The sequence below is a fragment of the Heliangelus exortis genome, chromosome 4 (assembly GCF_036169615.1).
Source record: "Heliangelus exortis chromosome 4, bHelExo1.hap1, whole genome shotgun sequence".
In the NCBI taxonomy this organism is placed as follows: Eukaryota; Metazoa; Chordata; class Aves; order Apodiformes; family Trochilidae; genus Heliangelus; species Heliangelus exortis.
In genome coordinates, this window is record NC_092425.1 from 4,064,091 (window position 1) to 4,076,876 (window position 12,786).

General features: G+C 47.1%; 1 protein-coding gene across 4 annotated transcripts in view; it reads right to left on the reverse strand.

The window, feature by feature from the left end:
• The window catches only part of ELOVL6 (ELOVL fatty acid elongase 6), a 63,274-nt gene extending 50,853 nt beyond the window's left edge, over positions 1-12,421 (reverse strand). Inside the window, exons 1-2 of one of the 4 annotated variants that reach the window (XM_071742703.1) lie at positions 3,871-4,039; positions 2,304-2,394 (exon numbers count right to left, since the gene is read on the reverse strand). Coding sequence is in view for 2 of the 4 variants with exons in the window: in XM_071742700.1 (XP_071598801.1) it covers positions 12,042-12,130 (89 nt within the window). In the remaining 2 variants the exon portion in view is untranslated. Of the gene's footprint in view, positions 1-2,303; positions 2,395-3,870; positions 4,040-12,041 lie in introns of those variants that run through there. The other 3 variants (XM_071742700.1, XM_071742701.1, XM_071742702.1) reach the window with 3 other exon arrangements.
• Positions 12,422-12,786: the final 365 nt, after the last annotated feature.

The following is a 12,786-nucleotide window of genomic DNA, read 5'->3' on the forward strand; positions in this document are numbered from 1 at the left end:
CAAGGGAATGCTACTACAGAAATTACAGGGAAGATTTCTGCTCATTCACCACACAGTAAAAAGCTGTGCTAGCTCTTCTATTTACAATTTCTCCCTAACCTCTGGATTTCCCACTTATCAGCCTGGTGCACATTTTTTATGAAATGTAGACCCAATCTCTTTTCTCATATTCTTCCAGCAGCTTTTTCAATTATTCCACTTACAGTAATGACCATTTCAAAATATGTGAATTGCCACAACCACTTTACATACCAGATGCTACATCACATTTAGCCAACACGATCAAGATTAGGAACAAATTCTCTTACATTGAAGCCAACAGAAGTTTTAGTGTAGGCTTTACTTAGGATTTTTCCAGTGAATGACTGGAAAGCAGCTTTTAGAAGAGAGGCCTCTTTTATACCAGGATATGATGGGGACTGAGGAAAGCTACAGGCTCCTTTTATTGTTGCCCCATTCCATAATTTAAGGACAAAGGGCCTTCAAGCAGAAGGTGGCAGTGGGACTACCCCAATGCAGGACTTCTTCTGGTCATCTGGAGACAACCCAGGGCCAGGCTCCATCAGCCCCTCGCTAAAACACACACCAGCAGTTTTCCACTGTGCAGGTTGTTTTACCCAAGCATCCAGGACTTCCCCAGACACCAACGCTGGGGGAAAGGGTGATAAGCATAAAAAATCAGATAGATATCTGGAAAAAAAAAAGAAGAAAATCCATGATGGAGAAGAAAGGAAGAAGGATGACTGGAAATAACTGTGGTCCAGTCAGCTCCCTGAAATCTCCCTGTATCCGGTACAGAGAAGGGAGTGGTTTTAGGATGTGATTTATCTCTCTCATCTCCCTATTTCAGGATGAGATGACTCAGATACCTTAGGTGGTGGGTGTCTGTGTGTGGTCAGAGCAGTCCCATCACCAGGGTGCTCAAAGGATTGAGTAAAGAGTAACAGAAGCTGTCTGTGATCACCAAATACCAGGATCCAGGACGTGCAAACCTCCCGAGCAGGATCAAAAGAAATATGTGGAGGAGGCTGGGAAAGGCATGAACTGTAACTATTGTCTTAGTACAGGGGCACCATTACACAAGGATCCCCTCAGGCCAGGTTTTCAAAATATTTCTTTCATTAAAACATTTTCTTTCATTTACTAACAGGAAAAGCATTCCAGGTACAATGGCTGGGTACAATCAGACACCCAGGAATACTGCAGCATGTAGGACTGCTAGGCATTTTAAGCATGAACAGCCAATCCAAGTAAGATTTTAAAATAATGGATTTTACTCCCAGTATTTACAGAATTTTCAAACAACAAACACAGGTTTAACAAAATAAACTGATGGTCTGTGTACACAGAGCTATTGCAAGAGAGAACGTCACTCCCAGACAGTTCTGGCATGATCAGTACCAAAATCAGTATTTTCTCTATCAGGCATGTGATCAAAAAACAGGTTAAAGAACACAGAAGGGATCAGGTCAAACCAAAGGTTGATCTAGGTCATTATCTTGTGTCAGACAGTACAGAACAGCAATATCTTGTGAAAAAAATGAAATGGGGCAATATCCTCACAAAATAACGTAAAGGCAGCATTATGCATCTCAAAATACTTCTACATGTTAAGCAAACTGTTTCATCAGGGGTCTGCAATCAAGACTGTGCACTCTCATCAGCAATCCCACTTGGAACATTCTCACAGCTTCAGCTTCTACCCAGGAAATACAGAGAAACCAGCAGCTTTTACTGGGTTTGGGTCAGTTTTGGAGATGTTCCCACATAAGGGTTAAGTCCCTCTCCATGCCAGAGAGGGGACCCAGCAAGACCCCCTGAAGATGGGACCTTGAGGTTTAACATGGGCCAGGGTCTGGAGCTACTGTGTCAATAAAGTAAAAGTCTTTGCAAAAGTGAAGGTTGCTAATGAAGAGAAGAGGGTCTGGACATCACTGTAGTGCACAAAACAGCCTGGAGGTTTCTGCTTGGCTGTCAAGCCAAAGAGCATGAAAAAATAAGGAAGAAATTGAAATGTAAGGTATCCACAGAATCAGAATTTCCTGCTAATGGCAAATCCCATTCTTGGTTATGACCTGCAAAGGTGTTGAAAAGGATCTGGACTCTCCAAGAACAAAAAGGGATAAAACCCAGGACTTTCAGCTGCCTGAAGATTTTGTCTGTTGGAAACCACAAACTTCCCATTAATGCTGAGAGAGGACCTGAATTCAACAGATGCACAGGAGAAAATTCTCAGTGAAAGATAAACTGAAAATAACACAAGGGAAATGCCAGACTTTGTAAAGATTTGTTAATAAACTCACTATCTGAATGGGACACTGCAACAGCTTTGGCATCTTGCAGTTGTCTATACTTAGGGGATTTTGCTATCATCTTGAGTGCCTCTTCATGGTTCTAAAGAAAAAAAATAAAAGAACATTAAAAAAAAAGAAAAATGAAAAAGTAAACCAGATAATTATGTTAGTCAGAAGCTCAGACTCCTCAATAATTTCATTCTGGTGTTTTTATTCAGATGAACTTGGTCCTCTCTTTTTTCCCCTCTAAAATGTTAATTAGCACTCCCTGGGATTGCTGCTTTGAGGTGTTTTTATATTACTGATGTCTCAAGACATACAGGACAAATATTTGTCCTTAATAATGCTCTTCTCTGACCATAAGTCTAGGGGTAACTGAGGCCACCAGATATCAACACCAATGCATTTAAGTTGAGGAGCTCATAGTCATGTATGATGTCCAATTAATTCTTCACTCAATTTGCAGGCTTCATATGCTGAAACTAATTGCCAAGAATTTAAAAAACTCTATTTAAAGGTTATCATCAGAAGATGTTGAAGAGTCTGAAGCTTTATTGGACTATCTGAAGGACAGTTCCTTCCATAAACTTGCAATTAAGGATGGTCTGGACTTCTGCATTTTAATCCTATGATAACAACAAACTGCCTTAACCCTGATATTATGGCAGCTCTTCTTACTCTTTGCTTACCACAATCAGGGAGACAAATTTTGCCCTGCATCCTTGGCAAGCATAAAGTATTCTGCAGTGCTAGTACAAGTGTAAAGCTGCACAGTAACACTGTAAAACTATCATGTACTCTTTTACTGCAGTTACTCATAGACATTTTAGCACCTCAGGATCAACTTCGTGACACAGTAAAAAAAGCAACTTTGAATATCCCCAAAGAGGAATTGTTTCCCATTTTACAGAGGAGGAACTCAGGAAAAAAACAAAACAAAACAAGACAACAAAACCACCAGAATTTTCAGAGATCACACAGGACCCTGATTTGAAGTCATGGGATTCAGGCACTTTCTGAAGGACTGCACCTGCCTGCCTGGTGTCTGACTTGTACAAGAGGCTGTGGCTGCATCCAGTTTAAAGTCAGGCTCCCCACATCCTCAGAGATGTATTGATGATCATTCCCCTGCCTGCCATGTAAGGCAGAAGCCACTCCATGTTCTCTGCAAAAGCCTAATTTCCCTGGCACGAGGGCAAATGTTGACTTGCATCACCCCCTCTTTTTCCCCACTCCAAACTCTTAGCACAGGAGATCAAGGACTGCTCGGTAGATGCAAGATCTGTCTATCATTTCATCATTTCATGGCATGTCCACTCTGTAGGATCTGGGTCCTTTCTCCAGCCAAATGGAAGTAATATTGGTTTTGGAGTCCTTCCACCTTCCTTTCTGGCCCATAAATAAAACTCATGGCAACAAAAGGGTACGATGTCCTCACAAAAGTCAACAAATCTTGCAAAGAAGGTTTGCAATAGAGCACGCAGGACAGGGCACACAGCATAAGGCAATGTTGGATCTGAAAGCAATCATGAGCACATGGGCAAACCCTGAACATCTAGTGATAGAGGTTTTTTACCTTGAATCAGCCTGGGTGCAAACAGAGCCACACTGTTTCCCAGTCTTCTTCTGGCTTACATCACCCTGGCTGCACCAGCTTCCCCCAGTAAACCCAGTCCCAGGGGATGTGATGCTGACAGGGAGAGCAGGGATGAGATTAGCAGCAGTCCTGGGACACTATGGAGAGGGATAGGTGCTGTGTAGACAGAGGGTAAACTTCAAACCTTTCTACTCCAGCCTGTGACGAGGGTCGAGTGGGCTGACGAACCAGTTGGCAAGGAAAAAAGTATTGGGTAGCAGGACACAGGTAATGTGGTTACACAAAATGCTCCTGTGTTTGTACAGTCTGGGTCAGTGAGAAGTTTATTTTATATTTAAGCTGACACTAATGCACATTTAAAAATAATAGTAGGTTTTAACCTCTGCCCGTTTCCATTAGAAAAAAAAAAAGCATCTAAAAAGCAGCAAACTTCTCTCTTGATTAAGCTTTCCAAAAAGTGTTTTGCATCATTTTGCCTTGTGCAGTCACCTTGAACCCTTTAATACAAAACCATTCTCAAAGCTGTGGAAAGCTCCATAAACACCAGGAAAAGTCTCTGCACAAGTACCTGGATCCAAAAAACTAACAGAAATAGCCACAAAGGTGGAAATACCATCTTCTAGGGGAAAAAAAATCCCTGTGATTCAACAGCACCAGGGCACTTAGAGGAAGGAGGAAACAGGAAATCAAAGCAAAAATAAAGAAACCCATGCTCTGTACTGCCCAACATCTGCTGCTCTGCACTGACAACACCTTTGGGGCTGCTGCATTTCTCTGTCCCTCCTCTCTGGATCCCCAATATTCCAGGGGTACCAGGCTGCCAGTGCTAACACAGTCATGAAGACAAACACTACAGCCTTTCACTCACAACTTTTTCCCTTTTTTAATCTCTGTATTTATTGCTTAGGGTAAGAAGATCAAAGACAGCTGAAAAGGCTTGGGATACGCTCGAGAGCAAGGGGCAGAGACTGTGCAGTGACATAAAGGAAGGAAAAAATACAAAACTTCCTTTTATTCCCAGTACAGCTGTAGATGGCTGTGGAAAAGAGACTGACAGCAAACACGGTGTAAAAATTTGAGAGTTAAACACTTGGCTAGACTTTTCTCTGCTCAGGCCAACAGAAATGTGATCACATTTGGCATTTGAAGGAGCAGGAGATGTAGTGGACATGAATGATCAGTGTGTTTTCTACAGGAGGGTCTAGAAAAAGGCCAATTATGCTGTAGAAAATAGTGGAATCAAGACCCCTAACCACACAATGAGTAACACACAAGTATCTGCTTACCCTAAGCCTCATTAAAAGATAAAATCTACCAGTGTGGAGTTCATTAAAAGAACAGGATCTAACAAATTATTGTATGCCATTTGCAGTGCTTCTCTTACCACAATATGGACAGCCATGCTGCACTCATTGGAGGGAGTAGGAGAATATGGAAACTGGCCCTCCATCAATTCTATTCACCACTTTTAAGTAAGACATTTTTTAGAAGATTTCTACGTTGTAGGGGACAAAACTAATAGGAAGAAAAAACCTGCACCAACCAAAAAAAACAGTGGCTTGTCATCAAGCTATGATTAAAAATTGGCACTTGGGAAAGGAATGTCACCATGGCCCTAGGAGTACCCAGAAGTATAGGCTACCTGACAGCAAAACAGCTTCCAGCAACTCACATGCCATCACCCAAATTGCTGTCTTCTCCACATGAGGCAATGACCTTGGCCAAAGATGTACTTTGTGCTCAGGCTGCCTTTGCCCAGAGTGCAGAAGAGCTCCTGGAAGTTGATTTCAGGTTGCCCCTTTGCCAGGATTGTTTTGCCAGGATGCTACTGTGTAACAGAAAGGATCTCGGTTTCCTGTCACCCCAACAACAGCCCTAATACCACATCCTTGTGGGGCCATGGCTTGGGAGAAAGCTGGACCAGCACACAGGGTGCCTCTTCCCACCAACTTTGCATGGATTTAAGCAGTGAAGGACCAAGGGCTGTCCCTCTGCCCCTGCACAAGTGCCTGGATCCAAAAACTAACAGAAACAGCCACAGAGGTGGAAATAGCATCTTTTAGGGGAAAAAAATCCCTGTGATTCAACAGCACCAGGGCACTTAGAGGAGGGAGGAGACAGGAAATCAATTTCTTCCCATTGCTACTTTGCCCATCCATAAAAAGGACCCCGACTTCAGGGGTTCATGCCACCACTTGCTACTCAGCTTGTGCTTGCACAAACACTCTCTGATTTCACAATACATGCCTCGTTGAAGATATGAGCTACTTCTTAAGTGCCAAAATAATTCAGCATCCTACACCTCATCTCAAACCAAACTGCTCCTGAATGTCCATATCTGCTTTTGAAAGTTATCACAAGCTCCTAAATTACTTCTTGCTCCACACTTACAAGTTTATTAGTCTGACAAGCACGTGGTGTTTCATACTGCTGAAGGGATGTCTTCACTCTCAGAAGCTTAAAAAGTAATGAAGCAAAATGATGAAAGATGTATTTGTACTCTAGGCACAGAGTAAGCAAAAGGCCAATGCCCATGTTTCATTGGTAGGCTGAACACAGTAGACACAAATGTATTTATTATAATTTTGTGCCACTTTTTTTTTTTTCCCCCCCAGGCACACAGCATATAGAAAATACTGAAAAGGAAATGTACTGTTACTCCCCATAGACCCCATCCTTGTATTTCTAGGGAGTCAAAGCTGTATGATCCTCTAATACCTTTACTCAGAAAGGCCTGTGGGATGGAGGAAAGGTAAAGGAGTGGGTATCCTCTAATCTCTGGAACACCGAAGCTGCTGTGCACGGGTGGTCCTGTCAGCTTTAGGGCCAAGAGAGCAGCAAAAAACTCATCTGGGGGGTTAAATGTGAAGGTAGGCTACATTCTTAGGCTGGCTGGATTCTGCCTAAATAAAACAGTCTCTTTGTGATGAAGAGCAACTTGTACATCTTTCCTTTGAATCCTTGCCACAGCACAGAAAGGACAGGGTGACTGCAGTGCCTCCTTGACATCCTTCACTGGGATTTAGCAAGAACTCAAGGGGAAAAAAAAAAAAAAAAAATTTACATCAGATTTTGGTTGCCACAAGTATGCCTGGAGAGATAGACACACAGACTCTCACTTTTGATTTCTGCATGATGTAAGAGTAGCTTAAGTGGATGAGAGGCTTCTTCTACATTTAGGAAACAAACCTGTCTAGGATGATGGTGCTTGTGTGAATCATTAAAAGGAAAGTGCATTTTCAAATCTAAATTAGTTGACCCTCTACTTTTCCACATCTACCTCCAGTTTTGCCTGGAAAGAGAATGACACCAAAGGACAAATTTATCTTAGTATTGGCTGCACTTTGTGTCTCACACCACGCAAAAGCTTCAGCTAACAAAAGGTTAAAAATAACTTCCTGCATCACCATCTTTTCTTTAAATACACAAACATTTATAATCATCTAAGGTTCACAAAGTTAATTTCTGAGTCAAGTCTGAGTTGCAGGAGCCCTTTAAAACCAAACAATGCTCAGCTGCCCTCATGCAGTGCTTTATCCTTAGTGAAAGCTCATTTATAAAACCCGGCACTCTTTGCAGCAGAGGTCCACAGCATCTTTGGGGAATAACCAGCTCCTCTTTCACCCCTCCTCAGCCACCCTCATGCAATGCTTTATTCCTCAGTGAAAGCTCATTTAGAAAAACAGGCACTTTTTGCAGGAGAACTCCACAGCATCCCTGGGGAATAACCAGCTCCTCTCTCACCCCTCTCCTCCACTCCAACTCTGCTCCCGCTGTTACCTGCGAGCACATCGCCGGCTGCCGAGGGTTACACCTCGGCTTTTCAGGGAGAAAAACAGGAGAGGAAAAAAAAAACACAGGAGAAGGGAAAGGAGGGTAGGGATGCTAGGGGCACGGGTGGCCGGAGCTCTGCAGCAGCTGGCAGAGCAGCAGAGGAAAAGTTTCTGTGATTTTAGGCAAGCCCTGGTGTGACGTCATCTCGCCCAGATAATCTCAGCGCAGTCAGCACAGGCCTCCTGCCTCCCCATTGGCGAGCCCTTCGTCAGCAGACATCTGAAGATAATTATTATTGGCCAGACAATTATAACAGGAACAACTGTCACTTGGTGCTGATGCCTGAACCTGGCGTGCAGCAGCAGGATGGAGAAGGAGCCCGGTGCTCACTGCTCCATCCCTGCCTCGCTGTCGCCTCTCCTAAGCCACCAGCTGGTTTTGCTGCCTCACTGGCTGCAGCTGGGAATCAGGATCCCAGCACTGCTCTGTGTCTGATTCAACTGTGAATTTCCTGAAAAAATAGGGATGTGTTTATTCACGCCAAATAAAGGGCTAGGGCTGCGTTAATGCTCATGCAGCAGCTTAAGGGAAAAGAATAAATGCAGATTATTTACTGCATCCCTCTTCCTTCTTTGAAGAAGTCTGGATGGAGACGCTGGCAGAGCTGGACCTGAGATCACCTTAAGCAATTATTTTAATAAACATTTGACTTAATCCTCTTTTGATATCAAACCTGATGGCCTGAGCACGATACATTAAAAGCAATATTGTATTTTATATCAAATGCTACCTACCCATGGCCCCCAGGTGTAAATGTAGATCAATAGTAGTTTTCCCGCAACATAAAGTGTGAGGAGTTTCATGGGAGTAAATGGACCTGCTGCTTCTTTACCCTCCTCAAAACTTGTCTTAGGGAAGGTTTACCCTGTTTAGGGAAGACAATTAATTTTTGGTTCTCACCCTCAGAGACCAGCAGGTTGCAGCTATGCCTTTGCAGACCTCTCTCTGCTGCTAATTCCTCCTTGCAGAAGGACCAGGCAGTCTGGGAGCTACACCATAAGGATATGCAAACACAAAGTCATGCACTCAAGGAGGCACAAAAATCCATCAGCTTGTAAGTATCAGGGAACAGACTATTCATTTTTCCTCTATGTCAAAACAGTAGTCTCTTTACAGCACTGCTAATCTAGGCCCAAGATTTAAAGACGTCCCAGTGCTATACAAATTGCAGGATGGGGGCCTCCCTAAAGTGAAGCAGGAACATCTGGAATGAAGCAAGGATGACCTTATTCCTGCTGTTAGACCTCTTCACTGTCAGGCAGGCTACATTCATGCCAGACTCAGAGGGAAGATTTACAGGAGCAGACAGGACTGAGGAAACAAACCTTAGGATGGAGAAGTGCTGAAGAAAAGCCTGGGTGCCAGTGATCAGAGTGCAGAGGACATGCACTTGCCTTGGGGAGTGATGGAGCTTCACTCCTTGCACAGTGATCCCTCCAGACCAACCATACCAGTACCCAGGGGGATGCCACTACCCCTAGGCTTTGTGTTCAAGCTTTTCCAGCTTTGGGCTTACATAGTTATAATCAAAAGGGCTTGTCAGTGCTTTAACCAGCTCAGAACCCAGGGGGTATGTAAAGGGATTCATGTCCTGCCTTCAACTGGGCTATGTCTCCATAGTCAGACTCCACTTCTGGAGGCTTTTTAAAATTGACCCCTTCTTAAAATCCTAAAGACATTTTCAACTCCTTAGAGGATCTGCATCCCCCCTAAAAAATCCTACAGCTTTTTTTTTTTTTTCCCATTGTAAGTTATTTCTCAGATGGAAGTAAAACAACAATTGCCACACCTACAGGATTTGTTTACCTCTCTGTTGGGCATTATAATAGTATAGTATTGCACCCCAACTGAAATGGTGATTACAGGATAAAATCCTGCCAGTCTTTCTTGAAGCAAGTCCACTCAGTCCATACTCCTGCCCAAAGAATGAACAACCATGTTTATCCTTACAAATTACTACTTAACAGCTTCATTTTAAGATGCTCTTGCATTAATGATGTGTACATTAAGGCTACACGTACAAAGTTGAGTAGCCACATACTGGCGTTGATGTCTGGGTAAGGAAACTTGTCGTGTCATCCTGGTACGAAGCAGAAAACCCTTAGCTGCTGCCAGCTAGAACTCCTGGATGCTGGATCAGGACCTGCTTCATTAAGCAAGTGAGCTTCCTGAAGATAAAGATACACAATTTAACCTGAAACTCAGAACAATCTTCAGCAGCCTTTTCAGGAAAAGCCTGCCACAACAGAAACCTCAGCAGACACAGCTCCATTGCATTTCCAGAAACATTCCCGTGCCACAAGCTCACTCTGCTCCTTGACTTTCATGTGAATCAAAGGTATTAATTCATCAGTTCCCTTAGAGAAGGTGAAACCAGAGCAAAAAGCATGTATGCACAGACCATCGTGTCTCTTCAGCTGTACAGCATAAAACCGATGGGCTCCTCCTCTGAACCTGAGAAGTGGGAGCCTGGTGTTAAGGAAGTCCCAGCTGGTGACCTCTGCAGCACATGAAGCTGCCAGGGAGATTTTAATATCACTGCTTAGAATTTATATAGTACCTGACATCTTCAAGGCACTCGGCAAACATTACCTAAGTCATCAAAGAGCTTCATGAGGACATTTCAGCATTATTACCCCTACCACCAGTCTTTCCCTGCTGGGGAAACTGAGGCCTAGGAGATGTTATGTAATGTTCCCAAGGTCATGAAGCACAGCAAAGGCAAGAAGAAGATGCAGGAGTCCTGGTTCCTAGTCATGTTCTTTAACCTATGCTGTCTCTCTCCTGGTTTATTTGGCTACTATATACACTGAGGTATCACCCTCTCCCTCTGCTTTTACCAGTTTGCCCTATTCTGATGCCAATTTTCTTCTGGAACATGGACAAAATGGGAAGCATCCAACACTCCCAGCCCAAGAATATCTACTTGGTCTCCTTTCTCCTCAAACACGAGTGATACCAGGCACCCCTCAAGATGGGTTCACCTGCAGGAGTACAGAGGGAGATACACACACACAAACGGTCATCTTAATTATACTGCCCTTAAAGAGTCCTCAAATGAGTCACTGGAGGATTCTAGCAAGTCCCTGGCTAAGATCCACCTATGATCTGGAGCCATTCTACCTTGTAAATACAGACACCAAAGCTCGGACCCAGAAACAGCCCTACACTGCCATGGTCATCCAAAGGTGGCACAGGCAAGGTCCTCATGTGGGAGATACGGGGATGAGGAGCCCGGGAGGGCAGGCAGCACCATCGAGGGAGGGCATGGGGGCAAGGGGAAAATCAGAGGCGAGCTGCAGAGAAAGAGCACGGGAGCAGCAGAAGGGGTGAGACCGGGCCCTGGGCAAGCAGGGTGCAGCGGAGGGGCAGAGGTGAGCTCAGGCAAGGTGTGAACACAAGGACCGTGCAGGCAGGCGGAGCCAGGACGAGGACCTGGAGGAGGGTGCTCCGCGGGAGAGGGCAGAGGCAGCTGGGGTGCTCCTTCCACCCCTCCACCTCCACTCTGCCGGCCGAGGCCCGGGGAGAGGCAGAGACCGCGCCCGGGACCGGGGATGCCCCGGGGCACAAGGAGGGAGCGAGGAGGCTGCCGGCACAGCGCTCCCCTTCGGCGGGCACGGCTGTGGGTGCCTGCCCGTGTCCCTGCCAGTGCCCGGGGAGGCTCCGTCTCACCGGGGCCCGGAGGAGCCCTTGCGGGGGTCTCCGAGCAGCCCACCCCCCCGACACGGCGGGTCCCGGCACCCCGGCCGCACGCACACGCCGATAAAGTTAATAACCGCATGGCCGCAAATGAAGTTTTATTAGGAGCTGGGGGAGGGGAGGAGAGAGGAAAAGGGGATCCGCGGGCACACGCGCAACTTGTTCAGCCGGGCGTGCTGCGCGGGGAGCGGGAGGGACGAGCAGGGATGGAGGGAAGGAGAGAGGGAGAGGAGGCCGAGGGCAGAGCCGGGGCACATGTGCGGAGCTACACCGCCGGCCCAGCCGGGGGTAGGGAAGGGGAGGGGAGGCAGCAGCGGGGCTCCGGGCCCGCACCGGACCTCCCCATCGCCGCCGGCGGGATGCCCCGGCTTTGCGTAACGCGGCGGGGCGGCCCCCGCCCGGGCGCGCAGGTAACGCCGGCGGCAGCGCCCGTGTGGCCGCGCACGGCGGCGCAGAGCCGCGCCGCACCGCACCGCGCAGCTCCGAGCGCAGGCAGCGCGCAACCCGGATGGGCTCAGCGCCTCCCCGCCGATCGGGGCGGGCGTGCGGGGAGGTGGCGGCGGCGGGGCCCCGGAGGAGGAGGAGGAGGAGGGGGGGGGGGAGGAGGCGGCACTCACCAGTTCTCCTGCATCCACTGGATGGCCGCATGCTCGTTGAACTGCTTCTCGAATTCGTATTCCTGCAAAGTCAACACTGACATGTTCATTGGCCCGGTGGCTGCGGAGCCGCTCCCCGCGCCGAAATGCTGCCTGCCGCCGCCTCGGGAGCCGGGCCCCTACGCGCCCGCCGCTGAAGAGCCCCCGCCTCTGGCCTGGCCCGCCCCGCCTCAGCGGTACCCCGGGTTTAGCATAGCTCCGCTCCCCTCCGCGCCTCTCCTCCCGGGCCCGCCGGTCTCCTCCTCTTCTGCGGCCGCCGCGCAGCGCCCGGGGGCGGCGCGGTCTTAGTGCCCGCCCGCCGCCACCGGCCGGGACACCGGCTCCCGCCTACCCCCCCCTCCCCTTCCCTCCCGACACCGCCCCTCGCACACTTCCCGCCGCTCGGTACCGGGGCTGCTCTGCGGGTTGGCGTTAGAGGAAACCCTGGCCAGGCCCTCAAAAAAATAAAAACCAAACAAATAGAAAAAGACCAACTAGAAAATGGGGAAGCCCCTAACCCTGCGTTTGATTGCTACCGCAACGTCCTGCGAGCCCTCCCCATCCTCCCGGGAAATAAAAAAGCACAAGCTAAGGTTTAGTCAAAAAAAAAAAAAACAAAAAACCAAAAACCAAAACAAATGTATGCACACCCTCAAAAAATCCCTGACACTTCTTTCATTTAAATTTAATACGTGCTTGCTGTGACTGCTGACCCCACAGCACATGG